The sequence below is a fragment of the Carlito syrichta genome, unplaced genomic scaffold (assembly GCF_000164805.1).
Source record: "Carlito syrichta isolate Samal-C Ts95f unplaced genomic scaffold, Tarsius_syrichta-2.0.1 Scaffold288347, whole genome shotgun sequence".
Lineage (NCBI taxonomy): Eukaryota > Metazoa > Chordata > Mammalia > Primates > Tarsiidae > Carlito > Carlito syrichta.
The window spans coordinates 673,756-694,977 of record NW_007232443.1 but is presented as its reverse complement, the minus strand read 5'-3'; the positions used below and the strand labels follow the sequence as shown (position 1 = coordinate 694,977).

The 21,222-nt window shown below is 43.3% G+C and overlaps 1 protein-coding gene across 1 annotated transcript in view; it reads left to right on the top strand.

The window, feature by feature from the left end:
* Positions 1-2,338: 2,338 nt before the first annotated feature.
* Positions 2,339-21,222, top strand: part of CEP164 (centrosomal protein 164) — a 73,786-nt gene continuing 54,902 nt past the window's right edge. Inside the window, exons 1-3 of the mRNA XM_008053649.1 lie at positions 2,339-2,501; positions 10,069-10,171; positions 12,091-12,202. Of these exons, the coding sequence (XP_008051840.1) occupies positions 10,090-10,171; positions 12,091-12,202 (194 nt within the window). The 5' untranslated portion in view covers positions 2,339-2,501; positions 10,069-10,089. The remainder of the gene's footprint in view (positions 2,502-10,068; positions 10,172-12,090; positions 12,203-21,222) is intronic.

Below are 21,222 nucleotides of genomic sequence, written 5' to 3'. Positions count from 1 at the left end.
TGGGTATTACATTGAATCTGTAAATTGCCTTGGGTAGGATGGACATCTTGACTATATTGATTCTTCCAATCCATGAGCATGGAATGATTTTCCATTTGTTTGTACCATTCTTGATTTCTTTGAGCAGAGTTTTTGTTCTCATTGTAAAGGTCTTTTACTTCTCTGGCTATGTGGTGCCTAGGTATTTCGTTTCTTTGTGTGTATGACTATTGTGAATGGGATTGTGCTTTTTATTTGGTACTCTGCTCGTCACTGGTGTATAGAAATGCAGCTATCTTTTGCACACTGATTTTATACCCTGAGATTTTACCAAAGTTGATTATCAGTGCAAGGAGGTTTTTGACAGATCCCTTAGGGTTTTAATACAGATTCATATCATCCACAAAAAGGGATAGCTTCACTTCCTCTTTTCCTATTTGGATATCCCTGATTTCCTTCTTTTGCCTGACTGCTTTGGCTAAGACTTCCAATACCATGTTGAACAGGAGGGATGAGAGTGGGCATCCTTGCCCAGGTCCTGTTCTCAGGGAGAATACTTGATTTCTGCCAGTTGAGCAAAATGTTGACTGTAGGTTTATCATAGATGGCTCTCACTGTTTTGATAAGCAGAACTGATTTAAACATGAGGATGTCAACCTAAATAACAGAGAGGGGAAACACTAGATAAAATCAGGCACAGTGACTCTTGCTCATATTCTCAGCACTTTGGAAAGCTGAGGCAAGAGGATTGCCTGAGCCCAGGGGTTCGAGACAGCCTGGTCAACTTGGTGAGATCTCATCTCTACAACAAACCACAAAAAAAAGAAAAGAAAAGAAAAGAAAAATAGCTGGGCATAGTGGCACTCACCTGTAGTTCTAGCTACTTGAAAGACTGAGGTGGAAGCATCACTTGAGTCCTGCAGATCGATGCAGTGGCCATGAGCGTGCCACTGCACTCCAACTTGGGTGACAGAGTGAGACTCCAACTCAAAAAAAAAAAAAAAAAAAGACATCTATTTGGGAAATAGCATTGCAATGGAAATTGGCATGAAATAGTAAACTATGTGTGTACTTGAGGAGATTGGGCAAGGGGAAAATCTCAAAGGCAAATTGAAGAGGGTTTCATAAATTGTTTTGAAATAGCAATCCTTGACTACAAGGATCAATAACAGGGTGGTTTCAGTACAAGTATGGACAAGCAGTTGCTGGGAAGATATCCCTGCAGAAGTATGTGTTGGGGGGGGAGGAAGAGAGAGAGAGAGAGAGAGAGAGAGAGAAATGGCCTTTGTGCAAGGTTGTGGTTTTTGCAGAGTCTTTTGTGATAGTTCTTGTTATCAGGCATTATGCTATCATAAAAACCCTCCATTCATGGTGCCATTTGTCAGGGTTTTGATACAAGTGACTCCGTTTTGATGATTCGGACAACTTTCACAAGGAATATGTTCTGTATGTCTCATTTGGGATCTACAGAGACAACAATCCTATTATCTCATTCTGGGTTCAGTCTTTGAGTGGCACTGGGACCAGTCTTAGGAGTTAGTATGAGTGAGATACATCTCTAGAACCTACCAGGAGCAGTTCTAGGTGCTTAGTCTTATCATTCTCCTCTTCCATTGGTAACATCTCTGCTTTCCTGTTTTCCCAAAAAGAGCCAGGACCCTTTTGCCCCTCTTCTTTAGAAGGTTAGTGACATATGAGAGGGAAAAAAAAGGAAAGATTTGCCCTTGTTTAAGTAAAACTAAAGTTCTTTGAAATTATATTAGTAACCACCCTTCTACCAGACAGGGTGTGTGAGGAGTTACACTATATGTCACGTTTAAATTTTTCAACAGACTCTTCAAAAAAGTTATGACAGACATTACTGTCCCTATCTTGCAGACATGCAAACTAAGCCCTGTGCTCTGGTGAAAAGATGAATTGTAGAAAATAAGTTTAACTCCTGGCCTGGTGCTCCTTGATTTAATCGAAACACAGGAGAGTCAGGTATCTGGGGCGGGGGGGATGGGTGTCTCCATTCCCTTACATTCACATTTCTTTTGTTTATTAAAGTTCCAATGGGTTGATTATTTATGATCATTGCTTTATTCACTTACTGTTAGTCACACTGCTAAAAAATGATCAGTAAATTGCCTTAGATAATTCACGTCACCATAAATACTATAAGGGGTCCTTTCCTGCCCTGAAAGAAATTCGCCTCACGTCGAAATTCAGGGTTCTCGTTTAACCCCTCGCGTATGCCCATCAACAGCCTTGAACTCCACCTCCCAGAGCGCAGCGGAAAACGGTCCGACGTCCCGCGTGATGCGACGGGACCGCCAACCAATCCGATGCCAGAACTCTCTCCCGGCGACCTATCGGCTGCGGGCGGAGGCGGGACTCTCAGTTGCTTGGTTGGTACCCTCTCCGGAAGTGGTTGTTGGCGGTTGCAGGGCAACACCCCGGCGTCCCTAAGCCGGGATGGTGCTGGGAAAGCGGCGCGGAGCCCGGAGCCGTCGCCCAGAGCCTCCCGGGGTGGGGGGCAGGTGAGGACTTCCTGGAGGGCGTGGTCGGTGGCGGGGCGGGGAGGGTTGCGGGGGAGCCCAGGCACACGGGTGTGCCCACGAGGGGCACGTGCACGCGTGTGGGCGGTAGCTGCGAGAAGAGGTGAAACGGGGGCGGCTGGACGATGTGCCCCTTGAGCATCTCGCCTCTCCCTGCTCCTGCGGTCCCCGCGCGGCCCTGGGCTGGGGGTCTCGGGTGAGTGAGCGCTGGGCCCCGTGTGAGCTCGCCCGGACGCTCGGGTTTATGTGTCCAGTCCCTGGTTGTCGCGTGAGGCCCGGCCTTCTTAACTGAATACTTTTTTCTCTTTGGGGAAGCACCCCCCACCTCCAGAACCCAGGCGAGGCTGGCCTCATGCCGTCTTCTGGCCAGCTGGCGAAGCTGGGAAGTTTTTTGGTCTTTTCTTTATTCTTGCATTGATTCAAAAATCTCCCACTCCGTTTGGATCCGCTGTCCACACTTGGCTTCCAGGACCCCCTGTCTCCTGGTTCTTACTCAGCCCTTTCTATCCACCAGACTCCATCTCTGGGTGATTTCACCCAGAGTTTCAGTTACCGTCTGTCTGTTCAGTGTTGACCCCCCAAGCTACTCTTCAGCCAGGTCGCTTTCCTGAGCTTCGACCTGGTGCTGTCATCTCCAGCGTTCCCCAGGCCCCAGAATCTGTACCTCCTCGTCTATTTTCTGTCTCAGTGAAGGACTTGGCCATTCACTGTCAGTCACGTGTATACCTGGAATGTATCCTATCTTCTAGGCAGTGTACTAGGTGGGGCTGCCTATTCAGTAAGGCCTAGAAGTGACCAGACAGCCACAATATTTGGGCTTAAGTGCTCTGATCCCCTTCTCTACTTGTTACATACCTCAAGTGCTGTTAATTTGCTTCTTTTTTTTTTTTTGAGTTGGAGTCTCACTCTGTCGCCCAGACTGCAGTGCAGTGGCACACTACGGCCATCCCAGCGTTGACCTGCTTGGTTCTGGCGATCCTTCTGCCTCAGCCTTCCAAGTAGTCAGAACTACAGGCGTACGCTACCATGCCCGGCTAATTTTTTATCTATTGTAGAGATGAAGTCTCCCCAAGTTGCTCAGGTTGGTCTTGAACCCACAGGCTCAGACAATCCACTCACCTCGACCTCCCAAAGTGCTGGGATTACAGGCTGAACCACTGAGCTCCACCTATTTTGCTTCTTAATTCCTCCAGAATCTGGCCCTTCCTTTCCACCCTCATGGTCACTGACTTAGTTAATAATTTCTTGCCCGTGCTTTCAAGAAAACTTCCTAAGTGGTCTCTCTGCCTCAGTTTTTGCCCTCCTCTAATCAGTGCTTATCCAACTGTCAAAATTATCTTTCCTTCTTTCTTTTTTTTTTTTGAGTTGGAGTCTCACCCTCTTGTCCAGCCTGGAGTGCAGTGGCACAATCATGGCTCACTGCACCCTCAACCTCCTGGGCTCCAGCCATCCTTCCACATCAGCCTTCCAAGTAGCTGGAACTACAGGCGCGTGCTACCACACCCAGCTAATTTTTTGATTTATTGTAGAGATGAGGTCTTGCCAAGTTGCCCAGGCGGGTCTCGAACCTGCGGGCTCAGGCAGTCCACTCACCTCAGCCTCCCAAAGCGCAGGATTACAGGCTGAGCCACCAAGCCCTGCTCTCTTTTTGTTTTTTAAGAGGTGGAGATTTACTGTGTTGCCCAGGCTGGAGGGCAATGGCTATCCATAGGTGGGATCATAGCACACTGCACCCTCAACCTCCTGGTCTCAAGTAATCCTGCCTCAGTCTCCTGAGTAGCTAGGACTACAGGCATGTGCTACCACACCAATCTAGAATCATCTTTACTATTATTTTTTATTTTAAAGATGTAGGGTACAGTTCAGGATTTGGTGTATAGGTGGTTATCGTACAGGTAAAGGTGGGTCTTCCTTTGGTCTCCACTTTGCCCGGTTTGAGATCAGGTACCCTTATTTATGTTATGTGCCCACCTCTTCCCACCCACCTCCTGGAAGTTTCCCACTACTACCAATAATCCTTTTCTTCTTTCTTTTTAAAAATATTTTTTTTTTTAGTCAGTGTCTCACTCTGTCACCCAGGCTGGAGTGTGGGTGGTGGCATGCTCATGGCCACTGCAGCCTCAGACTGCTGGGCTCAGACGATTCTCCCACTTCAGCCTTCCAAGTAGCTGGAACTACAGGTGTGTATCATCATGCCTGGCTAATTTTTTGAGTTATTGTGGAGATGAGGTCTTGCCATGTTGCCCAAGCTGGTCTCGAACGCATAGGCTCAGGGAAACCTCTTGCCTCCCCTTCCCAAAGTGCTGAGATTACAGGTATAAGCCACTGTGCCTGGGCACTGCTAATCCCTTTCTTATTGTATTATGATAAATGTGGAATCATCTCTCTAAACTACACATGTGATCATGCCAGTCTCCTTTGTGAAACTTGTGATGGCCCCTCATCATTTACAGGATAGAGCCTTGATCCTTCTGGGTCCTTTATAACATGCTCTTGCTCTTACCTTTTTTTTCTGAGTAGGAGTCTCACTTTGTAGCCCAGGCTGGAAGGCAGTGGCATGCTCACAGCCACCGCAGCTTCTATCTGTTGGGCTCAGGTGATCCTTCCACTTCAGCTTTCCTGGTAGCTGGAACTATAGGCATGCACCACCATGCCCGGCTATTTTTTCTTGATTTATTGTAGAGGTGAGGTCTCGCCAAGTTGCCCGGTTTGGTCTCAAACCCATGGGCTCAGGCAATCCTTTCACTTTGGCCTCTCAAAGTGCTGGGATTATAGGCATGAGTCACTGCAGCCGGCTGCTTTTACCTTTTATTCTAGAGCTCTCTCCTGCCACTTCTCTCACTGTTCCTTGGACTCTGGTCATGTCAGAGTGGTTAAGTTTTCAGTCTTTGAAGTCAGATAGACGTGGATGTATGCACGTTCTGCTGTATCGTTTATTAGCTGTGAATCCTTGAGAAAGTTTTTTTTTTATGACCTTGCTATGCCTCAGTGTCCTTATTTGAGAAATGAGCATAATAATCTGTACCTCACTGAGAGGATGACGAAGATGATGTTTATAAAGTTCTCCGCAGTTCCTGGCACATAGGAGTGTTCAGGGACTGTAAACTTTTGTTGTCATAATTAATACTCTGCACCCACCATGTTCTTTCCTGCCTCTTTGCCTTTGTGCATGTTGTTCCTTCTGCCTGAAATTTCCTTACTTCGGCTGCAGTGGCTGTGTGTGCGCCACTGCACTCCAGCCTGGGCGACAGAGTGTGACTCTGACTCAAAAAAAAAAAAAATTTCCTTCCTCCCCTTACCCTGGTGAATTCCTGCTTATGAACAACTATCTCAGTGGTCCTTTACTCTGTGATATTTTCCTTGATCTTAAAAAGTAAGGTTAGTTGCCCCACTTTTGTGTTCTGTTATATATTATGTTGTTTCCTTTAATGTGCTTAACAAATTGTGTAGTCTTGTGTTTACACGTTTGGCTTCCCAGCTAGGCTGAGCTCAAGTTCAGGTGTATGTACAATCAGGTTTGTAGCCCTAACATGTAGCATAGTGCTTGACCCATGGTAGATGCTCGATAAGTGATTATTGAATGTTTGAATGACCTTAACTTATATTCCCTGGTGCTGGATCTATTCTCTGGAGCGATGTAGAATAAGCCCTTAAAATATGTGAATAGGCCGGGAATAGTGTCTTACACCGGTAAACCCAGCACTTTGAGAGGCTGAGGCAGGTGGATTGCCTGAGCCCAGGAGTTCAAGACCAGCCTGGGCAATGTGGCAAGACCTTGTCTCTGCATAAATCATAAAATGAGCTGGGCATAGTGGCATGCACCTGTAGTCCTAGCTACTTGGAAGGCTGAGGTGGAAAGATTGTTTGAGACCTGTAGGTCGAAGCTGCAGTATTCGTGATCATGACATTGCACTACAGCCTGGGTGACAGAATGAGATTCTGACTCTAAATAAATAAATAAAATAAGTGTGAATAGTAATAACAATAACAATAGTGTCTAACATCTATCGAGATCTTAGTGTTTTAAACACTTTACATGTATTGAGTCATTTAATCCTCATACACTTTGAGATAGACATTGTTATTACCCCCATTTTTTTTTTTTTGAGTCAGAGTCTCACTCTGTCACCCAGGCTGGAGTGCAGTTGCATGCTCATGGCCACTGCAACCTCGACCTGCTGAGTTCAGGTGATCCTTCCCCCTCAGTCTTCCAAGTAGCTGGAACCACAGACAAGCCCCACTATGCCCAGCTAACCCCATTTTATAGATGAGAAAACTGAGGCTACTCATCTAGTAAGAGGCAGAGCTGGGATTCAAAGCTGAGAATGTCCTAAAACCTGTGCTCATTACCACCATATCATCAAATCTAACGTCTTCTATCTTCTCCCCAGGGCCTTCTCCAGCAAATCTAGTACAAGTGTTGAAGGGATGGCATGCAGGCAACCTACTTATGCATATGAGTGTATGTGTCCTGTTAGGTGTGGATGTGCAAAACTCTCTGACTATAGTGACCGAGCAGAGAGGAAGGGAACCATGATAGTGAAGGAGTGGGAAACAATGGCATGTATCGAGTGGGAGGGAACTAGGACTACTTAGCTAGAGAGTCCTTGGGTGCTGTACACAGCAGAGGGCAGAACTCGACAGATCAGGGAGCATTTCTTAGAAACAGATTGTTGACTTAATATTAGAAAGACTTTTTATTTATTCATTTACTTGAGACAGGGTTTCACGCTGTCACCCAGGCTGGAGTGCAGTGGCATGATCATGGCTCACTGCAGTCTCGAAATTCTGGGCTCAGGCAATCCTCCTGCCTCAGCCTCTCAAGTAGTTGGGACTACAGGCACACACCACTACACCTGGCTAATTTTTCTATTTTTTTGTAGAGTTAGTGTCTCACTTTGTCATCCAGGCGGGTCTGGAACTCCTGGGCTCAAGTGATACATTCCCCCACCCCGCCCGCGGCCACCAGCCTTCCAAAGTACTGGGATTGTAGGCATGAGCCACCACGCCTGGCCGAGAAAGACCTTTGAACAGTTAAGAATTATCTAACTATGGAACTGGCAGTAGAATCAGTAATATTAAGCAAATTTATTTAACATTTTCTGTATACCAGGGAATGTGCTAGGTACTTAAAAAATATGATCTCATTTCATCCTCTAATAGCTTTTCAGCATAGATGATCATGATTCTTTGCATTATACACATGAGGTTACTGAGGCTGAGAGAGAGGAAGTACCTTGCCTAGATTATAGAGCTGGTAAGTGAGAGAGCTAGGGTTCGAATCCAGGTTTTCTGTCCCTAAAACTGGTGCTTTGACCACTGTGCCATCTGCCACTTAAAGCACAGAGAGGGAAGATTTAGCATGGGAAGGAAAGCTACTGTGGGCTTTTCTAGCTTCTGAGACTCACTGGTTTTGTGGTAATGGTTTACAGCAGTAACTGAGCTCCTTGTAGTTGACAAAGGCTTATTTTAGGCTTGGTTGGAAAATTTGAGCGGAAGCATGACCCTCAGAAGTTTGTGGTTTAACAGGAGAAGCAGAACACATTCCCATGAAAAAAGTAACATGGAGAGAAATATGCCTGTGAACACATGTAAACTGTGTCCTTGGTGCTGAGGGGGTTTTGGGTTGATGGGGAGGTGAGGTTAGCTGGGAAGGCTTCCTGAAAGAGATATATGAGCCACTCCTTTTTGCTAGACTCTGGAATTGGCAGCTAGGTAGAGATTATTACTTATTTATCTGTCTGTCTGTATCTATTTATTTTTGAGTTGGAGTCTCACTCTGTTGTCCAAGCTGGAATGCAGTGGCATGCTCATGGTCACCCCAGCTTCAAATTACTGGGCTCAGGTGATTCTTCCACTTCAACCTTCCAAGTAGCTGGAACCACAGGCTTGAGCCACCACACCTGGCTAATTTTTTGATATATTGTAGAGACGATGCCTCCCCAAGTTGCCCAGGCTGGTCTCATACCCCTGGGCTCAGGCAATTCTCTCGCTCCTGCCTCCCAAAGTGCCAGGATTATAGGTGTGAGCCACCACGCCTGGTTTAGGTAGAGATTATTACACTCATTTCTCAAATAAGGAAACAGAGGCTTAGCAAGGTTAAAAAACAAACAAAAAACAAAAAAATTGCCCAAGATTTCACGGCTAATAAATGATACAGCAGAATTTAGCTGGACTAGAAACCTTGGAGTCAAGTCGAACTTTTAGTCGGCTTGGGCTGCTGTAACACAACACCATAGACTAGGTGGCTTAAACAACAGAAATTTACTTTCTCACAGTTCTAAAGACTGGAAATCCCAGATGAAGGTCTGTTCCTGGTTCCTTCTTTCTGTGTTCCCACATGGAGGGGAGAGAACTCTGTTCTCTCTTCCTTTTCTTATGAGGACACTTATCCTATTAGGTCAGGGCCCTACCCTTATGACCTCATTTTAACCTTAATTACCTCCTGAAGGCCCTATTGCCAGATCCAGACTCCAATGTGTGAATTTTGGAGGGACACAGTCTAGTCCGTTGAAGCTCTTTTCCACTCTTTCCATCTCTTGGTCCTATTAAGCCTAATGTTGCTGTGTCCATCCTATCTGTCCCACTGCTTCTGTCCTAGTTCTGTCCTAGTTTAAGCCCTCATACTCTTTCCCCTGGATGACAGCCTCCTCAGGTGACTTTCCTGACACCAGTTTCTCATTTCTAGTTTAAGCCCTAGTTTCCAGTTTCTCATTTCTCCAACCCAGCCATGCCGGTCCTGCCAGAATTCTTATCCTAAAAAAGGCTACCCCATGATCCTTTCTTTCAGGAGAGGCCTTGGTGACTCCCCTCTGCTACCGTGCAGAGTTGAGGCTCTTTAGCACTGTCTATAAGGCCCTCTGTGACCAGCCCCTATCATGCACACTGGTACCCAGCACTGCAGAACACCTGTCTGCACATGATGCTTGCTCTGTCTCGAGTGTCTTTCTCCACCATCAGAATTCTTGCCAGCCTTCCTCCATCCCTTTCAGGGGATTCGTTGCTCTTGTGTTAGTCTTCCTGAAGCAGGGAGTTTTTTCCCTTCTGCCTTCACTGTTGAAGTTGTGTCTGCTCCCACTGCTGGACTGTAGGCTCCGAGGGCATTGCTGGATGTAAATAGGGCCATCCAAGTAGGGATGTGCATTGAGACGGTATGATTGTGCACTGGGTTTGCTGTGTATGAGGGTCTGTGCTGCTGGTTATTTGGGTGTCACTAGAATTTTTTAGCTGGCGGTTCTGTACTGTAATTCTTTCTTCTATATGAAGTCACTCTCTTGATAGAGCTGGACTTGCAGATGTTTGTGGTTCACTGGGTTTTCAGCAAGCCTGTGGAGGTGTGTCAGGGAATATTCCTAGGTGCAGAGCTTTGAGGCCTGAGTTCTGAGCTGCTGGTCCCACCCTCCACTATCCCAGGCACCTGGGGAGTCCCAGGCCAAGATGGCTTGCAGGGTTTGGTTTAATTCAAATGCTCCATGACCCAGCTCCTACTTTTTCCCTTTTAAGCTATACCACTGATTTTTCTCTTTGGATGGGGGTCTCTGGCATCTAGGTGTTCAAACCAAGACCAGTCATGGCCAGACCAACCATCCGCATAGGAGACCAGCTGGTTCTAGAGGAAAATTATGATGAGACCTACATTCCCAGTGAGCAAGGTAAGAGGCCTGAGAAGAGGCCTGTGGTATATTGTATTGGTTCTTTGAGGGCAGCGATGATGTATGGCTTATTTTTGTTCTTTCCTGGCAAAGTATGGTGCGTGCACAGGGCTGTGTAATATATTTGGGTTAGATCAGAGGTTGGCAAACTATAGCCCATGGGCCTATCTTGGCCTGTTGCCTGTTTTGTAAATAAAACTTTATTGGAAAACAGCAACAGCAACACTTATTTGTTTATTTATTGTCTGTGGCTGCTTTTTTGCTGTAACAGCAGACTTGGGTAGTTGTGTCAGAGACTGCATGACCCACAAAGCCTAAAATATTTACTTATCTGACCCTTTACAGAAAAAACTTATTGACTCTGGTTCAGATCAATAATTAGTTTCATTAAAAAGCATTTTGTGCAAAAATAACATTATCAATAACAATAATAACATTGTTTATTTTTTCCAGTAGAGATTGGAACTGAGGTAATATAATTTATTGAGTACAACTATGTGTCTGTCTCCATTTTAAGAGCTTTTCATGTATCACCTTTACAACCCTCACAGCAGGTTTAGATGGTACTATTATTATCTCCGTTTTACAGATGAGGAACTCAAGATCCAGAAAGATTAAGCAATTTTCCCACAATTACACAATTCTGCTAAGGTGTAGATAGAATCCACCTTCAGGTATTCTAACTCCAGAACCTGCACATTGAAGCACTGTGCTGTTTTTTTGAAGTGAAAATTTCTTTGAAATTCTGATGTGTTATGGACATGAGCACACATATTTTGCTTATAATTTAGGTGGTTTGTGGACCGTTCGAGAGACAGAATCAAACACTCCTGTCTGCTCCCATGGCACAGGAGACATGTCTGCCTTATAGCATATATCACCTGGGTTGTACTTAGTTTTGTGTTTGGAAGGAACTTAGTCACTGGGAATCGTTTCTTATATGCTGTTGATTGAGTGGCAAGTGTTTTTGCATGAAGCTTGGAAAAGCTTCTGTCCTTCCAGTAAGGACATATTTGTTTTTGCAAATCTTGGAAAAGCTTATGTCTTTCCGGTAAGACTGTGCTCATCCTGGATGGTTCAGGCCTCCGGGTTCTTCCTGAGGCCCCTGCCATGGCGAAGTTTTTTTTACCTTTTTTGTGCTCGGCTTCAGTTGGTATTCTTGTAGTATGGAGAGAATATGCCCAGATTCAATTGTGCCATTTGTAAATTGTGATGGAAGGAAACAATTGCATATGAGGGAATACCCAAAAAACCCAGAGTTTATTTATAAAAAATTGTATATTTATCCTTACCTGTGTAAATTTCAGTCACCTTCAAGTACTCTCCATTTGATGCAGTGCACCTATTGAGACGCTTTTTTCGCTGCTCAAAACAGTTTTTGAACTCATCAATTTTGATGCCTTTTAGTGCTTCTGCCTTTTTTTGGCTCACTTCTTCCGCATGGGCAAAAAGTTTCCCTTTGAGGACTTTTTTCATCGGGGGAAACAAACAAAAAAAAGTCTCTGGGGGACAAGAACAGGGGAATAGGGAGGGTGAAACCCAGGAGTCCTGCCATTTTTGACCACAAGCTGCTGAGTACTCAGCACAGTGTGTTACCACGGTGGGAGAACCTGTTTGCCACAACTCAGGATGTTTCTTCCAAATCTTCTCTCACAATGACTCTAGCCTGTTCACTGATGCCAATGGATTCCTAGAACACTAACACTTACCTACAAGGGGCCCAACCTCTAAAATATAATTCTGGTATTTTTTTTTGTCTCTCCTCATATATGTATCATTTATATTTAGAGAAATAATATTTTCTCACTGAAGAAAGTTTGGAAAGCAAAGGCAGAGAAGAAAAAAGATTGTCATTTATTTCTTCTTTCCGTCTGCCCTTATTTGCCTTACCTTCCCACCTCTCTGTCTCTTCTTTGTAGAAATTATTGATTTTGCCAGAGAGATTGGTATTGATCCCATCAAGGAACCAGAACTGATGTGGCTGGCGAGGGAGGGCATTGTGGCCCCACTACCTATGGAATGGAAGCCATGGTAAGTCAGCAGGGGATGTGGCCCGCTGGCTTGGCCTCTGTTGGCAGCGGAGGGAACCTGACACTGAGGATGTTTTAACGGCCCAGCTTTGCCAAGCCTGTCCTGTGCAGTCAGGGACAGTGCTGTGCTGTTCCTTCACTACTTCGCCTGAGCTCAGGCTGAACAGATGGTCCCTGTGATGGGGTTCAGCACTTATATCCAGGGCCACAGGAGCTGCTGCCCTGGGTCAGGCTCTCTGGTACATCTGTTTTGGATGTGCTGAGGAGGTGGTCTACTCCTTGTGGACTGATGCTGAAAGTAACAATTATACCTCCTTTTTTTGAGTCAGGGTCTCACTCTGTCACCCAGGCTGGAGTGTAATAGTATTATCATGTCTCACTGCAGCCTTGACCTCCTGGACTCAGGCAAACCTTTTGCCTCAACCTCCTGAGTAGCTGGAACTACAGGCTCATGCTACTATGCCCGGCTAATTTTTAATTTTTTTTTGTAGAGACAGGGTCTTACTATGTTGCCTAGGCTGGTCTCAAGCTTCTGGGCTCAAACAGTCCTCCTGCTTCTGTCTCCCAAAGTGCTGGGATTATAGGCATGAGCCATCACACCCAGCCGACAGGTAAACTCCCTTAGCATGTCCAGATTGGATGCTGGTGCTAATGAGCTTGGTAATGAGGCTACATAGACTGGCAAAGGGTTTCTGTCTCCCTTGGGAACACATGGCTCTGCCATCCCTGAGTTCCTGTACCCTGTTCATGAGTAGGTTCACATTTGTGGATGCATTCATATTTTCACTTTCAGCTAGAGCTCTTGCGATAGTGAGGAGCAGTGACTCACTGAGGTTGTCTCAGGGAAACAGAGGTTCATGGTGAGGAAAGACAAGGTGGGGAAGCTGAAAGGAGCCATGGCCATTGCTACCATCTCCCTGCTTTTCCTGAGCACTGCATTGTCTCCTGTTGCTGGTGCTACTGTGTTCTGTGTTCTGGGTGTCTACTCTGTCCTGCTCTCTCCCACTCCCTCATCACATACTCAGAGCCTCTTCAGGTAGTCTCTGTAAAGTGAGTACCATGTTTACTTCTTAGCTTAGATGGGATTTCTCTGTTTTTTTGGGGGGGGGTTGTAGTCTCACTCTGTCACCCAGGCTGGGTGGAGTGCAGTGGCACGCTCATGGCCACCACAGCCTGCCCCTGAGGCAATCTTTCCAAGTAGCTAGAACTACAGGTGCATGGCACCACACCCAGCTTTATTTATTTATTTATTTATTGTAGAGATGAGGTCTGACCAAGTTGCCCAGGTTGGTCTTGAAACCCTGGGCTCAGACAATCCTCTTGCCTCTACCTCCCAAAGTGCTGGGATTACAGGCGTGAACCACCGCGCCTGGCTATTTCTTTGTGTTTATCTCAAAGTGATCCCCAGATGTCTTAGGGTTCAGCTCTTATACTGGCATTGTTTGGTTTTGTGGACAAAATGTAACCATCCTCTTCCTGCCCATACCATTTAGTGTGTGGTCATACTTAAAGGCAACTGCAGTTGTCGCCTTCCTCTTCTCAGTAGACCAAGTATAATCCTTTTAGCTTTCTTCACATCTCAGACTTCTTGTTCTCTTGATCTTTCTGGCTATCTTTCCTTGGGCTTTCTTTAGTTTCATGACACTTTTCTTGTAATCTGTCTGTCAACACTTTTTACATAGTATTCCAGGTGCTGGGAACTCATGGTTGTGTTTGTAGGATAAGGCTATAAGATAGTGGTTTCTGTTCCCAATCCCCACCCTGATGGAAGGTGGGAAACTTATCACTGGTTATGAGCCAGCTGTGTGCCAGGTTTTCTGCCTTGCCTTCATATACTTGCTAGTAGTGACTAACACTCATTGTCCTATAAGGAGACTATGACTGTTTTTCACTTTTCAAAATAATGTAAGTTACTAAAACTTGTGTGTATATGTCATCTTTTACCCGACTTCTTTTCCCAAGGGTAATTACTATTAAATTGGTAAATTTCTTTCAGACTTTTAACACACACACACACCCACCCCAGTTTGTCTTTTTAAACATAAATGCTACATTATATACACTATTTTTCTGTGTCAGTTTGTGTGGTCTGCCTCATTCTTTTATCAGCTGCATACTTTTCTGTATATAGATGTACCACAGTTTTAAAAATCTTGACTTATTTGACTACTCTTTTATTGAAGGACATTTAGATATTTTCCAAATTGACCATGTATGTGAGGGTCTTTTTGTGGGTTGTCTGCTCTCTTCTATTGATCTTTTGCCTATCTTTACACTATTACTATTGTGTCTTGATTGCTGTAGCTTTATAATAAATCTTGAGATCATTTATTATGAGGGTAAACCATCCAACTTTGTTGTCTGTTTTCAAAGTTGTTTTCTTGGTCCTTTGCATTTCCATATGAATTTGAGAATTAGCTTGTCAGTTTCCTGTTAGGATTTTAATTGAGATTATGTTGAGTCTGTAAATCAGTTTGGAGATAATTGACATCTTAAACAATATTGAGACTTTCAAGACATGAACATGGTCTGTTTCTATTTACATATTTAAATTTTCTTTAATATCTCTAAGACATCTTACTGTGTAGAAAAATAATATCATCTTAAAAAATTTGAGCCTGTGATTTTTAAAAAAATTTAAGTCGAAGTCTCACTCTGTCGTCCAGGCTGGAGTGCAGTGGCACGCTCATGGCCACTGCAGCCTTGACCTGCTGGGCTCAGGTGATCCTTCCACCTCAGCCTTCCAAGTACTTGGAACCACAGGCAAGTGCCACCACTCCTGGCTCATTTTTTGATTTATTGTAGAGAAAAGATCTCACCAAGTTGCTTAGGCTGGTCTCAAGTAACTGCCTGTTGCTCAGGCAGTCCTCTCACCTTGGCCTTCCAAAATGCTGGGATTACAGGTGTGAGCCACCATGCCCTGCCTCTTTTTTTTTTTGAGTTGGAGTCTCACTCTGTTGCCCAGGCTGGAGTGCAGTGGCACGCTCACAGCCACCGCAGCCTTGACCTGCTGGACTCAGGGGATCCTTCATTCTCAGCCTTCCAAGGAGCTGGTACTCTAGGCATATGCCACCATGCCCAGCTTATTTTTTTGATTTTTTCGTAGGGATGAAGTCTTGCTATGTTGCTTAGGCTGGTCTCGAACTCCTAGGCTCAAGCAATCCTCCTGCGTTAGCCTCCCAACATTCTGGGATTACAGACATGAGCCACTGTGCTCGGCCAGGCGTTTCTAATTTGAAAACTATGTCAAAAATAGTTTTCTGTTTGGTGTATTTTTGTTATTTATATTTAAGCTTTGGAAAATAACCTATCACATTAAAAAAAAAAGAAAAGTCATGTAATCTCAATTAAGGACAATGTTGTTACTCCATTTTCAGCATTGAAGTTTTAAAATTCATTTTCTAGGCCAGGCATGGTGGCTCATATCTATAATCCCAGCACTTCGGGAGGCCATGGTGAGAGGATGCCTGAGCCCAGGGGTTTGAGACCAGCCTAGACAACTTGGTGAGATGTCGTCTCTACAATAAATCAAGAGAAATTAGCCGGGCATGGTGGTGCACACCTTTAGTGCCAGTTACTTGGAAGGCTGAGGTGCAAGGATCGCCTGAGCCCAGCAGGTCGAGGCTGCAGTGGCTTTGAGCATGCCACTGCATTCCAGCCTGGGTGACAGAGTGAGACTCTAACTCAAAAAATAAAAAATAATATTAATTTTCTTGTAGTCTTACATTGACTAGGAATTCCCTATAGTACTTCTAAGAAAAAATACGGTGATGGATGACATCTGTTTCTTATTCCTGAACTTAAAGGATTGCTTCTAATGTTTGCTGAAGGTTTGTTTTTTTGAGTCAGAGTCTCACTCTGTTGCCCATGTTGGAGTGCAGTTGTAGTGGCACGCTGCTGATGGCCGCCGCTGCCTCGACCTGCTGGGTTTAGGTGATCCTTCTGCCTCAGTTTTCTAAGTAGCTGGAATCATAGACTTGTGCCACCATGCCCAGCTAATTCTTTTTATTGCGGAGACAAGGTCTTGCCATGTTGTCCAGGTTGGTCTCGAACCCTTGAACTCAGACAGTTCTTTTGCCTCTGCCTCCCAAAGTGCTGAGATTAAAGGCCTGAGCCACCTAATGTCATATTATCTTGAAATTTCTGGGATGCTGTAGGTCATGGTATATCATTTTCAGTTAGTGTTAGATTTGGTTTGCTAATATTTTACTTACAATTTTTGCATCTATGTTCATAACTGAGATTCACTCATACTTTTATTGTTCTGGCCCTTTCTGATTTTACTATCAAGGTGTTCTAGTCTCATGAAAAGATCTGAGGAGTGTTCTCTTTTTTTCTGTTTGTTGAAACAATTTTTTTAGGAAGGATTATGTCTTTGAAGATTTGGTCAAAGACATTTTTGGCCTGTTTGTGGGTGCATGTGTGTGTGTGCATATGAATCGATTTTTGCCAATTCAATATAATGGCTCTAGGGTGAGTCAGGAATCGGTTTTTTTTTTTTTTTTTTTTGTCAATTTCGGTAGCTTGTTTTTTTGTTTTTTCTGGGAAATTGCTAATTTGGTCTAGGTTTTCAAGTTTATTAATTCTTAATTTTCTTTTTATGTTTTTAGAATCTACTGAATCTGTAGTTATGTCCTTTTTCATTCCTGTGACTTTTTTGTGTGTTTGTGATGTCTCTTTTCTTTCTTGATCAGTCTTTCAGGAATTTGCTTATTGTATTGATCTAAAAAAAAATTAGCCTTTTTCCTTGGACCTTCTTATTTTATCTTCAGTGTCTCTTTTTTTGAGTTGGAGTTTCACTCTGTTTCAGTGGCTTGCTCACGGCCACCTCAGTGACAACCTACTGGGCTCCAGCAATCCTTCCACCTCAGCCTTCCAAGTAGCTGGAATTATAGGCACATGCTACCACACCCAGCTAATTTTTGATTTATTGTAGATATGAGGTCTTGCCAAGTTGCCCAGGCTGGTCTGGCCAACCTGCAGGCTTAGGTAATCTACTCGCCTCAGCCCTACAAAGTGATAGGACTACAGGCTGAGCTACCGAACCCAGTCCCTCAATGTCTCTTAATTTCTTTTTAAATTTTTACTTTTTAATTTTATTTTAGATTTGGAAGTACACATGCATATTTGTTACGTGGACATATTTGATGTCTCTTAACTTCTAGCTTATATTTTTAAAGTCACTTTATTTTGCGTGCTGCATTCTGGGTAATTTCCTTAGGTATATTTGGTTTATTTTCTAATTCAATATTTATTTCTTCTTCTGTGTCAAATCTTGTTTAGCCCACCTGTTTTTTTTTTTAATGATTCTACCCATTCCTACAAGTTCTATTATGTTTGTTTCAATATCTGTTCTTTCTTTCTTCCTTCCTTCCTTTCTTTTTTTTTTTTTTTCATAATCAATATTTTTTATTATAGTTTTGTGGGGTACAGTTAAGGGTTAGGTGTACAATTACGTTTCATTCAGGCACCCTGTTGATAAGAGGTGTTTCCCCATCCCCAGACAGATATTTGCTACTGTTAATCCCATCTCCCTCCCCCCGCATAGTTTCCCACTATTGTCAGTCATTTTCTTATAGTATTCCATTGGATGTTCAAGGTCCATTATATGAGTGAGAACATGTGATACTCGGATCTTTGTTTCTGTGAGAGGTCACTCAGTATTATAGACTCTAGTTCCATCCAGGTTGCTGCGAAATTCATGATTTTGTTCTTTTTTATGGTTGTGTAGTATTCCATCGTGTATATGTACCACATATTTTAAATCCAGTCCTCTTTTGATGGGCAGCATGGTTGTGTCCAGGTTCTTGCTATTGTGAACAATGCTGCGATAAACATATGTGTGCAGGTATCTTTTTTATAGAGTGATTTGAGTTCTTCAGGATATATTCCCAGTAGGGGGATTGCGGGGTCATATGGGAGGTTGATATTTAGAGCTTTTAGGAATCGCCACACTGCTTTCCACAGAGGTTGCACTAGTTTACACTCCCACCAACAGTGTAGAAGTGTTCCCTTTTCGCCACACCCTCTCCAGCAGCTGTTATTTTTTGAGTTGTTGATAATTGCCATTCTGACTGGAGTTAGGTGGTATCTCAGTGTGGTTTTGATTTGCATCTCCCTGATGATTAGTGAGGTTGAACCTTTCTTCATGTGTTTGTTGGCTGCTCGGATGTCCTCTTTTGTGAAGTGTCTGTTCATATCTTTTGCCCATTTTATAATGGGGTTGTTTTTTTCTTTTCAGCACGTTTGAGTTCCTTGTAGATCCAGGATGTTAAACCTTTGTCAGACCTGGTGTTGGCAAATACTTTTTCCCAGTCTGTAGGCTGTCTCCCTGCTCTCTTGATGATTTCTTTGGCCTTGCAGAAGCTTGTCAGTTTAATAGGGTCCCACTTGTCTATCTTCTCTCTTATGACCTGTGGGTTTCGGGTTTTGTTCAGGAATTGGATGCCAGTTCCAATTTCCATGAGGGTATTTCCTTCATTTTCTAAGGTGCTTATGGTTTGAGGTTTTACATTTAGGTCTCTGATCCATTTGGAGTTAACCTTTGTGCATGGGGATAGATAGGGGTCCTGTTTCAGTCTTCTGCATGTGGTCAGCCAGTTTTCCCAGCACCATTTACTGAATAGGTTCTCCTCTCCCCAGTGGTAGGTGGTGGAGGCCATGTCGAAGATGAGTTGGTTGAGAAATTGAGGTTTTGCTTCTGGAATCTCAATTCTATTCCATTGATCTATATGCCTGTTCCTGTACCAATACCAAGCTGTTTTGCTGATTGTAGCTTTATAGTGAAGTCTGGTAATGTGATACCACCTGCTTTGTTTTTTTTTGCTGAGGATTGTTCTAGCTATTCTTGGACGTTTGTGTTTCCATATGAATTCCTGTGTTGTCTTTTCTAGGTCTGAGAAGAATGTTGCTGGTAATTTGATGGGTATTGCATTGAATTTGTAGATTGCCTTAGGTAAGATGGACATGTTCACAATGTTGATTCTTCCAATTCATGAGCATGGGATATTTTTCCACTTGTTTGTGTCATCTTTGATTTCTTTGAGCAGTGTTTTGTAATTTTCATTGTAAAGGTCTTTCATGTCTCTGGTTAGGAAGATGCCAAGGTATTTCATTTTTTTGTGGCTATTGTGAATGGAATTGTGTTTTTTATTTGGGTTTCTCTTTGTTTATTATTGGTGTAGAGAAATGCGATTGTCTTTTGTATATTTGTTTTGTATCCTGAGACTTTGCCAAAGGCCTTTATCAGTGTAAGGAGGTTTTCAAGGTACACAATCATATCATCTGCAAAGAGAGATAACTTGACTTCCTCTTTTCCTATTTGGATACCCCTGATTGCCTCCTCATCTCTGATTGCTCAAGCCAGGACTTCCAATACTATGTTGAACAGGAGGGGTGAGAGTGGGCATCCTTGTCTTGTTCCAGTTTTCAGGGGAAATGGTTCCAATTTTTGTCCATTTAGGAGTATGCTGGCTGTGGGTTTCTCATAGATGGCTTTACTGTTTTGAGGTATGTTTCCCGTATGCCTAGATGTTCAAGGGTTTTTATCAAGAAGGGGTGCTGGATTTTATCAAAAGTTTTTTCTGCATCTAATGATGTAATCATGTGGTTTTTGTTTTGACATCTATTGATGTATTTAATTACATTTATGGTTTTACGAATGTTGAACCAGCCTTGCATCCCAGGAATGAAGCCTACTTGGTCATCATGGATGATTTTTGAGATGTATTGCTGAATTCGGTTTGCTAGGATCTTGTTGAGAATTTTAGCATCTATGTTCATCAAAGATATTGGCCTGTAGTTCTCTTTCTTTGTTGGATCTTTACCTGGCTTGGGTATCAATGTGATGTTGGCTTCATAAAATGATTTGGGGAGAGTTCCATCTTTTTCAATCGCCTGGAATACCTTCAGTAGGATTGGTATCAGCTCCTCCTTAAATGTCTTGTAGAATTCTGCTGGAAGCCATCTGGATCAAGGCTTTTTTGGTAGGAAGTTTTCTTATTACGTAGTCGATTTCCTTGATGGTTATTGGTCTATTTAGGGTCTCAATTTCTTCTTGTTCCAACCTAGGTAGGTTGTGTGATGTCAGAAAGTCCTCCATTTCTTTAAGGTTTTCAGGTTTGTTTCCATACAAGTGTACGTAGTAGTCTCTAATGATCTTTTGTATTTGTTCAGGGTCAGATGTGACTTCATCTTTTGTGTTTCTGATTGTGCTTATTTGGTTTTTTTCTCGTTTTTTCTTGGTCAGTCTAGCTAGGGGACCATCAGTCTTGTTTATCCTTTCAAAGAACCAGCTTTTTGTTTCATTGATTTTTTTGTATTATCTTTTTGTCTTCTATGTGCTGGATTTGGGCTTTTATTTTGGTGATTTGGATTCTTCTGCTGAAATTAGAGTTTTTGTGGTCTTGCTTTTCCAGTTTCTTTAGGTGGCTTGTTGGGTTGTTAATTTGTGTTCCTTCCATTTTCTTCATGTGTGTTTGTGGGGATATAAATTCCCCTCTTACTATAGCTTTCAAGGCGTCCCAGAGATTTTGGTAAGATGTTTCTTCATTTTCATTTGTTTCCAGGTATCTTTTGATCTCTGTTTTGAATTCATCATTGACCCAGGAGTTGTTTAGCATCATGCTGTTTAGTGTCCATGTCTTTGTGGGTTTTGGGGGGACTTTGTTGGTGTCAATGTTTATTTTTATTCCACTGTGGTCCGAGAAGGTGCATGGTAGAATTTCAGTCCTTTTAAATTTGCTTATACTTGATTTGTGTCCAATTATGTGGTCGATCTTAGAATATGTTCCATGTGGTGATGAGTAGAATGTGTATTCTGTGGTCTTTGGATGGAGTACTCTGTAGGTATCAATTAAGTCCATTTGGTCCAAAGTCACATTGAGGTTCTGGATCTCCTTGCTGATTTTTCGTCCTGATGATCTGTCTAGGGTTGTGAGTGGGTTATTAAAGTCCCCAGTTATGATGGTGTTAGAGTCAATATCTTTCTTTAGTTTTCCTAGAAGTTGCTTTATGAAATTT